This window comes from Pleuronectes platessa, chromosome 17 (genome assembly GCF_947347685.1).
Source record: "Pleuronectes platessa chromosome 17, fPlePla1.1, whole genome shotgun sequence".
Classification (NCBI taxonomy): Eukaryota; Metazoa; Chordata; class Actinopteri; order Pleuronectiformes; family Pleuronectidae; genus Pleuronectes; species Pleuronectes platessa.
Genome location: NC_070642.1, coordinates 7,952,868 through 7,962,456, shown reverse-complemented (window position 1 = coordinate 7,962,456; position 9,589 = coordinate 7,952,868). Strand labels below are relative to the sequence as shown.

The 9,589-nt window shown below is 42.5% G+C and overlaps 2 protein-coding genes across 2 annotated transcripts; one reads left to right on the top strand and one right to left on the bottom strand.

Moving 5' to 3' along the window:
* Nucleotides 1-1,885: 1,885 nt before the first annotated feature.
* On the top strand, nt 1,886-4,275 carry LOC128460010 (NF-kappa-B inhibitor alpha). Its single transcript, XM_053444998.1, has 6 exons — nt 1,886-2,215; nt 2,733-2,838; nt 2,962-3,169; nt 3,274-3,362; nt 3,475-3,735; nt 3,848-4,275. The coding sequence occupies exons 1-6, from the start codon at nt 1,986-1,988 to the stop codon at nt 3,875-3,877; spliced, it is 924 nt and encodes a 307-aa protein (XP_053300973.1). The 5' UTR covers nt 1,886-1,985; the 3' UTR covers nt 3,878-4,275.
* Nucleotides 4,276-5,488: 1,213 nt separating this feature from the next.
* Nucleotides 5,489-9,360, bottom strand: LOC128460059 (proteasome subunit alpha type-6). The gene is made up of 7 exons (XM_053445078.1): nt 9,177-9,360; nt 8,375-8,469; nt 7,754-7,835; nt 6,743-6,898; nt 6,471-6,649; nt 6,181-6,275; nt 5,489-5,684 (listed from the first exon to the last, which is right to left on the bottom strand). The coding sequence occupies exons 1-7, from the start codon at nt 9,250-9,252 to the stop codon at nt 5,627-5,629; spliced, it is 741 nt and encodes a 246-aa protein (XP_053301053.1). The 5' UTR covers nt 9,253-9,360; the 3' UTR covers nt 5,489-5,626.
* Nucleotides 9,361-9,589: the final 229 nt, after the last annotated feature.

Genomic DNA, 9,589 nt, shown 5'->3' with positions numbered 1-9,589 from the left:
GAAAACACAGGGCTGCAAGAACATTTTGTCCCCAGATGTGTCATTGTGATACTTGGCAGATGTGAAAGTATGTGTGGAATTCAAGGCAGGAGAGGGTATGAGCCTGAACGAGGGATGTGTGTGTGTGTGAGAGACGCACAGGAGGCTGCCCTATACTGACATCACAAACCTGCTGGGTGTGTAGATGTGTGTGCGTGTGTGTCTGGTTTTCATATCGTAATCACAACTGAGTCTCGCCCCACAGAGGTGTGATAGCTTCACCGTACCTGGTTACCGTTGCTATGTTTTCACCAAGACCCCATTCAAGGTGTCAACAGGCGTGATCCTGGGAATTTTTATCTTAAATGTCGGGGGAGCACACGCCAGAAGCCCAGTCACGCACTTTGCCACCACTTTGTCGTGAAAGACGGAGGAGTTTCCTTTTTAAAAATGTACCTCAAAGCAACGAAGAGACAGACGCAATAACAAACAAAAAAAATAACGAGGAAAGCCACAACACTGCATGTGAAAAAAGAAAATAGGAGGAAAATATTCAGAATTCCAACCAAATGTCAAAAGCGATGTGATGTGCATTATTATGACTTAACATAGTAACAGTAACGTGCATTTCTGCATGACTCAACACAGTGTTTCCCTGGATCAGAGCTGACTTATCAAGGACTTTTTCTCCGGAGGTGTGTAAAAGCATGTGAGTTGCTTAACTGGTAAGTCCAGAGCATAGTGTTGTGGAACACTATGCTCTGTGTTGTTTTCATCAGGGAGTCTCCATGAGGAAACTTCAGAATCTTCCCCTCTTCCTCTGATCTGAGTAGCGTAAATATGTTCAGGAACAGGTGTGGAAATCCTGCCACTTTCTTGTGTATGTCCCCTGAATTTACAAGCTTGAGATTTTTCTTGTTGTTTTCACACCACATGAGCTGCTTTCACGTGCATTTATATATGATTTTATTTCATGCATCTGGGGCAAAGGGACACATTTGGCATTCCTGCCCATCTCATGTTTTTAGAATCTTATGAGGCTGCAAAAATAAGATAAGACAAGATAAACTTAATCTTTTATGAACAGTCTATGTTGCAGAGGGAAGTTAGAAAAATGTGTGTTCATCCTACCTGGTTTATCTGAAATGAAGACTGCTACAGAGCACTGGTCGTTAAGGCAATTCGTATTAATACTAAACGTATCACGTGTCCAAATCACACTAAATTTGACACTGCCCATTAGATGAACTGTTCGACATAAAGACAGATGAGTCGTTTCTGGAATTAATAGGTAGATAAACATTACTAATAAATCATGCACGATCAAATAAATATCTCTTTATTTGGGGGACATGTAAATTTAATTTTTGTGATATTTACATGTAGAGGAAGACAAGTATGAATGAGCTTTGCAAGTCAAATGAAATGCCTCTCATGTCTGATTTAGATGACCACAGAATTCATGTATGATAACACAATGTGGTGAATGGTGAACGGTGTGGGCTATTGTCACAGTAAACCTTGAACTGAACCTCATTTTGGAAGCACAGATTTTTATGAATTATGACAAGTTTAAATCTGGCCAATTAGGCCAGAGGTATGAGATGGAAAATATGCAGTCCTATTTTGGTTAGCCACTTTAAAAAAAATATTTTCCCCAGTACAGAAGGGAATTCTTCTCTCTTTCATTCATGCGCACCATGCCTCATTCACTGAAATACATAGTGTCTAAGTTAACCTACATCACAGGTGAAAATAGGTGTTGAATAGGAAACTACAAGTTTTCGTTCTGAGTGTGTGTGAGGGGGGATTTTTCTCACAAAAGCACAGCTCCGTGTGATTTCCCTCTGCCTAAGATAAGTGGAAATCCCCGCCAAGGCTCCGCCCAGCGAGCGCACAAAAAGCAGTGCGCCTCCTCCAGAAGCACCATTCTGCCCTGACCTTTGGATAGAAACGAACACACAGACACGCACACACGCACAGCCTGCTACTGCTCTCACTCAGACATGGACGTGCACCGAGTGTCCAACCACGGTCAAATGGATTACAACTTCGACAACATGGGACCTAAGCAGGGAAAGGTTCTGCCCTGCCAAGAGGACCGCTTCGACAGCGGCCTGGACTCCCTGAAGGAGGACGAGCTGGTGAGCGACTTTGAGGAAATGCGCGTGGACCCGCGGGATCACTCGCAGGAAAGCGAGCCGTGGAGGAGTGCGGTGACGGAGGATGGTGACACGTAAGTGGAGACTTTAGTGGATCACTAATACTGCAACTGTGCGTATGCAAGATGTGACGATTGTGCGTAAAAACCAGTGGACGTTGGGCACTGCACCAGCATTGAAATGGTTTGATAAGTTGCAACATTACGCATGAAAGTTGCACGAAAACCAGAGTTATTTTTAATGGTTCGGGTGTTCGCGTGCGTGTGTGTGTGTGAGCAGCACAGTGTGTACTCAGCAGTGTGTGTACTTTGGCTCAGAGCGCAGCTGGGGCGGTGCTTAACTCCGCGCTGCGCGTTCAGGAAAGTCCCTGGCCCTCTGCCAGTAACTGATAAAGCATCAGATGTGTCAAGCCACAACTGGTGGAAATAACCCGACAAAACTCCATTCTTGCGAAACGCTCCACTGCTACTCAGCCTTTGTTCTTTCCTATTTGGCTGGAACCACTTCCTCAGTGCCTGTGTTTCTTCTTTTATTGGGGGAAAAGCACTATTTTAACTAACCTCCCCCCCCTCTCTCTCCCCTTCCCCAAAGGCCTCTCCACTTGGCCATCATTCACGAGGCCACTGAACATGCCCTCCAGATGATCAAGCTGTCGCACAACCACCCCTTCCTCAACATCCACAACCACCAGAGACAGGTAATAATCAAAGAATCAAGATTAAACTAAAATAATTGTCTTCTTCAGCTCAAACAGAAAGTGGTTTAAAAAAAAAAAGACAGTATAATAATGAAATGTCCATTTGATTGCCCTCCCCCTCAGACTGCCCTCCATCTAGCAGTGATCACAGAGCAGCCCCTGTTGGTGGAGAAGCTCCTGAAGGCCGGCTGTGACCCCCGGTTGGCCGATAATTGCGGCAACACGGCGCTCCACATCGCCTGCAAGAGAGGCTCCCTCGCCTGCTTCGGCCTCATCACCCAAAACTGCCAGCGCTACCTCACCTCCATGGTGTCCTTCCCCAATTACAATGGTACATATTGAAAAAAATTGAAGTTTTAAATACATGCAGAGCTGGTCTTGCTGCTTATTGACTTTGGTTGTTGACTGAACTTTTTCAATTTATCTCCTCCCCAGGTCACAACTGTCTCCACCTGGCGTCCATTAACGGCTACATTTCATTGGTGGAAAATCTTGTTCGGCTGGGTGCAGACATCAACACACAGGTAGGCGTCACTTCCTCCTGAATAAAAAACAAAACTGCGTAATTTTGTTTGCAGAAATCGGAATTGAAAAGCAGGAAGCTAACGTTACTTTTACCTCATTGTTTTTCGTTAGGAACAATGCAGTGGACGAACGGCCCTCCACCTGGCTGTGGATCTCCAGAACCCCGCGCTGGTCCGCTGCCTCCTCGACCTTGGTGCCGACGTCAACTGCATGAACTACGGCGGCTTCACGGCGTACCACCTCACCTACGGCCGCACCAACGAAGTGATACGGTGCCAGCTGTTTGAGAAGACGGCGCAGGAACTGAGGGAGCTCCCCGAAAGTGAATCGGACGAGAGCGACATGGAGGAGCTGGACCTGTCGGAAGACGAGGTCAGTATCTTATTTGGAACAGCAGTACCATGAGGCATCTCATAAGCAAATGTGACACATTATCATGCCTTCAAAATACAGGTCCCTAACATTCTCTTTTTCTTTCCTACAGTTGTACGATGACATAAAGTTCGGAAAGTAAACAGAATCATCTCTCCGCTGATGGTATCAACGACAGTGAAGCTGCTACTGGGTTGCCTGCGGCCCAACGATGAGGGACGAGTCAGTGTCTGTCCCCCCCCCGTCCAGGTCCACATCCACTGGTGCCGGCCCCGGAATCACACAAATGAATGAAGATGGCGTCCAGTCTGGGCCAGGCCAGTCCGGGTCACAGGACTGAACACCCCAGAAAGACCATGAACTCCATGTAGTCTTTCTCTATACTGTAAAAATATATATTGATGTGTACATACCAGACGTGTAATATATTGTAAATGCAGAGATATTATTTTTGTACCTGTACATTCTATATGTCGTGTGAATTGAAGCACTATTAACAAAAATGCTCAGAATAAAAAAGAAGTCTATGAATATAAAGAACTTGGACAGAATGAGTATTATTTCCTTCCATGTGACCAGTCGGGCTTTCCAAAGTTTAAAGTAAGAAACACTTCTCACTTACCCAAAGTGACGAGGAAGAGAGTCACCCAAACTTGTGAAACACAGACAGACCACTTGGAACCGTCTGGGATTTCCTTGTTGGGGCGAGGTCACCAGGTCTCTGAGTCACCGCGCTGAAAGTCCCTGGGTAGAACAAGAGAAGCATAATGCACTTAAATATTCCGCCCCGCCCTGGAACTACCGCTGAATAGCAGCTGGGAACCGGCACCGGGTGGAGAGGCCAAGGGAATTTTTGAAGGGAGGAAATGTTATTTAAAAAGACGGAAGAGTGTGCCACGGAGAGTTAGGGTTAGCCCTGTGTCAAGGTGACACTTTGATAGAGTTAGGTGGAATTACCTGAAGGAACTGGCTCCACTTGAAGTAATATTTAACCAAGTGACAAGGTTTAATAGCTGTAATCATCCTCAGGGCTGTCAACTTTTCACTGTGTGTGGGGGGGGGGGGTTCTGAGGACCAACTTTTTGAGGGAATTGGAAATTACACAAGGGATGTAAACATTAATATGAGTAAAAAGTCCCGAAAATCAAAAACGATGACTTCATTTGAACCTTAGAGAACTTTCCTTTTTTAGCTGGATTTGTTTCTTGGACGTTATGGGAACAAGTGCTGATACGAGATTAATAGGAAGCAACAAATAATGACTCAGTGATGTGTTAACATCATTTCTGATCATATGGTGATGACAAAGTCGTCTGAATTATGAGCTGGAACCCCCCCCATTACAGACACACACTAGAAGCCACTGTTAAAATGATTGTGAAGTACATCCTCTGAGCAGAGTTCATATGTCTGACACGATAAAGATCGTGAAGACATAAATTAAGAGAAAATTAGGTCAGATGTCATCTACAGCAGTTTGTGTAGTAGAATAACCTCTACACACAACTTTAGTGTAAGTCATGTGATTTTTTTACTGTGCCACAACAGGAAGCTCAGAGGTAAAGCTCTGCACCCGCTTCGTGTTCTATTTCCTTCTGCAGCTAAATTCAGCCCACCGATGAAAACACAGCTGGTGAAACAAAGGTTTTAGTTAGTAGTACACACAAAGTCTGGTCTGTGTGTGTATGCAAGGAAAAAACTAACAATGCAAAATACAAATAAACAGTAACAAATAAATCAAGTACAACCGTCATTTTACTCCAAAAACATATTTTTTTTTATTGTTGAATGAAACAGTGGGGTAAATGTACAGCAAACAAAGATAACACCATCCTCCATCTGGGAACTGCAGATCCCATCATGCTCTAGCTTTAATCTAACTGGAGGCCGCTCAGTCGCGCTCGGCCAGGGCCATCAGGTGGACGTCCACTTCAGTCTCTGTCAAAATCCTGGAGGGAAAAGATACACAAATGAATGAAACATTTTAAATCATACATTTCAAGTCGAAAATCAATTTGTACTTTTACTAGAGGTGTTAGAATTAATTGATTGTTTTGGTTAAACTTTGAAGCTGCTACACATAAGAAACTCACACTGTGGGGATCATAGAAATGTTCAATGTTTTCTGTCATGTTAGAAATGAAGAATTGAAGGCAAACAATAAAAAAAAAAAAAGCAATTTGAAGACAACACAACATTACAGCATAAATAATAAAAGATTAGAGAAGAGTAAAAACCAGATAATATAAAACATTACACATAAATAAAACAGGATGTGTTGTGAAAGATGACTGACTAATAGTGATTATATTCTTACAACCCCTTTGGAAAATCGGTTTTAAAAAAAAAAAGGTAGAAGTGAAATGACTTTTGGAGCTGCTATTTTTAGACTCACCCCTACCAAATGGATATGTGTTAAAAGATCATGTGCTGCCTGACTTTTACCTGAACTTGGGGTCTTGTGTTGTGATGACGCCCACCTCGAGCTCAGAGGGCTTGAAGTCAATGGAAAGAACAGTTGACATACATGAAATTGCCGTCTAAAAGCAGAGAAAAGAGGAAGAAAAAAAAAAGGAATAGATACGTTAGGAGGCAGACAAGAGCAGGTTTATGTTTATATTATATCACATAATGGTTGACTTGATAAGAGAATTCACTGCGTGATTTGACAGCACACAACTGGAAAGCCCCTTTAAAGTTACTTTCACATTCATGTTCCTACTTTATCAACGTACCTCAATAGTCTGTTCAAAGGTCCAGTCCAATTTCTTCTTCACTTTCTTCTCCAGGAAGCTGGTGGCTTCTGTCTGCTTGACTCCAGAGGCGGTGGCCTTGAAGCCGCAGTAGTAGCCTGCTGGGTCGCACTTGTACACCTGGGGGCCTAACTCCTCATCTATGCCGATCACAATCATACCTGCGGGTAAACAGGCGTTTCAGAGGAGAGAGGCGGTTAATAAGCGTTGACCAAAAATTAACAATAGTGAATAAAAAAAACATGCATACGTACAGCAGCCCAGTGGTCGCATTTCAGCATTCTGCGTGTAGACTTGTGAGATGTCCGCCATCCTCTTACACAGCATGTCCACTGGAATCTCATAACCGTACTTGTACTGCCAGTTGGCCGCCTCATAGCGAGCTCGCTGCACTTGGGACCTGCTGTCAGCTGTTGGATGTCAGAGCACGTTGAAGAGGGGGAGAGAAGAGAGGTTTGATTTGATTTAGAGCGTCCACTAAACTGTCATACAGTAAATATGGTGCTTTCAATCTTGAAAGCAAAGAACTACGAAGATGGGTTTGAATTGGATTTCATCTGGATTGTTCCGATTGATAGAAATGTTACTGTGTCTTCTAAACAAGCGACTCTCAGACAACAGTTTTATCAGAGAAAGTAAAGAGAAGAAGCAAATGCAAAGCAGCCACCACAAACTAACCTACAATAAGACAATAAAAGAATGGAGATTCTTAATTGTCTTTTTTGAAAATGGTATTCATGTAAAAAATGTGCCCAGATTTTTGTATATCAGGTTGTTTGTAAATTTGTGCATTTTATGACTTTAAAGGTCCAGTGTGTAAGATTTAGGTGAAAGGGATCTATTGGCAAAAATTGAATATAGAATAATCCTAGCGATGTTTTCACTAGTGTGTAATGATCTAAATTGTATTAATGGTTGTTTTCTTTACCCTAGAATTGCCACGTATATATTTAAATACTTTATATTTGCATCTGGAGCACGTCCTCTCTACGGAGGCTGATATATTTTTTTTTTTTTACAGTAGCCCAAACTGGACAAACTTAACAGCTTTTGAGTTTTTATGACAACTGAAGACTACCACAGGTTCTCCTTCATGTTTGGAAGGGGCTGGTGAGGTGAGGTGTATTCAGCTGCAACCTGTTTATATCACTAAATTCTACACACTGCATCTTTAAATTAGAGGATTTTTTCCACATAAAATAGTGAAACATTAGGATCCATAATTAGTTTCCTTTATCATAGAAACATCAGTTTTTTTCCCTTACCCGTCATCCCAGACATTACGCATCCAATATTATCTGTTATTCTGAAAAGGTGAGTCATTGTGTTGGAATCCAGGAGCTTGTCCTGTTTTAAAGAAGAGAAAACTAATCAGCAAGCGATAGTGGCCTAATCGTTTTATCGTTGAAAAAGAAAGCAAAAAAATGTCAGAGAGAAAGGAAACATTTTCTTCCTGAAGTTAGAAAGATACAAACTATCCAATATAAATAACATATGACATATAATACACATTGTCTATTTCAAATATAAATTGGGCTCTAAAAATATGATGCACGTCTACTATTATTTTCTGCTGTTACTGAAAACACAGTACATATAATCTAATCTAAAATGTGAGACATGTTTGCAGTAAACTATGAGTGTTTGACGGAAGGAGAATGAATATAGTGAAACTCACGAATACCAAGACTAAGAAATACAATCAATCAAACTGTTGACTGACCACCATTAAGCTGCCATGAAAATAAACTTCCACACATTGTTAGTATTATACATTTGACCTGCATTGTCACCATGGACGATACAATGAAGAAGAACCTGGTGTTGTGGTTGCAGGAGGATGTTAGTGACGTGACCCATGTGAAAACTACATGATGACAACTCACCGGCACTTTTTTCTGTGTTACAACAATCGCACAGTCCTTCCCCCTGATGGCTACTGACGTGAGTCCACCTTGGTTGATGGCCTTGAAAGCATATTCTGCAAACAAGCAGGAGACAATGCACATATTTGTTCAAACAACAGTAATGGACGTTTAAAAGTGATACTAAACCCACACAGCACTCAGATGATTGTTGACAGCATGGTCAACATGCACAGACACACAAAGGTGTCTCCTTCAGCAGCAAACATGGATCACCTGATGCTGCATGTTCAGTGAAAGGCTGTTTATGAGCAAATGTTCACTTCATTCCAGTAAATAGCCTGTGGTGCAACCTCAGGATCTGTCTACTAGCTGATGTTGATAAGATATCAGCAGCTAAACTCTGGATGGATTGATTGGCGGTAATATGAGGTAATTACAGAGAAAATGTATTAAATAGAAAAGTGATCAGTGACTTTTCCATCACGCAACATTTACATAAACAGTACATTGTGACTTGGATCAATGAATCAAGCTTGCTTGTCTGCAACGCTAGCCATGCTAACGACCCTGCTAGCCAGCTAGCTGTTTTGATTCCGTCTTGCTTCCTGTCATCACCAGAAAACTAAATGTAAAAGAAAAACTGGCAGGACATTAATATAATGGTCATGGTCACATCCGACGCCTCTTTCGCGTTGGCGCGTTGTTTGTTTACCAGCTAGAAGCCAAGCTAAGCTAAGCGAACCATGACAGAGCATTTAGCTAGCTAGCAAACAGGTGAGCCTCGGAGCCGGCTTTTGTCTGGACCCGTCCGCGCACTGACCGACTTGGTAGAGCCTTCCCTCGGGAGAGAAGATGGTTATGTGTCGGTCGAACCCCGCACTCGAGCCTCGGGACATTTTACACAGGTTAGCGGGGCCGACAAAGTTCGTCCAGATGAATTATTGCAGGCAGAATCTAATTAATACACACAGTTTCCACCCGGAAGTTGAGCTGAAGGGACCAGAACACCATCCGGTGTGAGAGGCCTGCGTTGTTTCCATGGTGATACTACCACTACTTCTACTCTGCTGTGTCCTCTGAAGTATAGTTTCAAGTTAAATGTTTATACTTTTTTAATACTTCTTTTATTTGAAGGTCACCCATTCGGAAGACTGGTATTTTGCATTCATATTCAATGACTTACTCTTAAAATACATTGTAATGGCTTTATGGGATAATTCACCCAAAAATTAA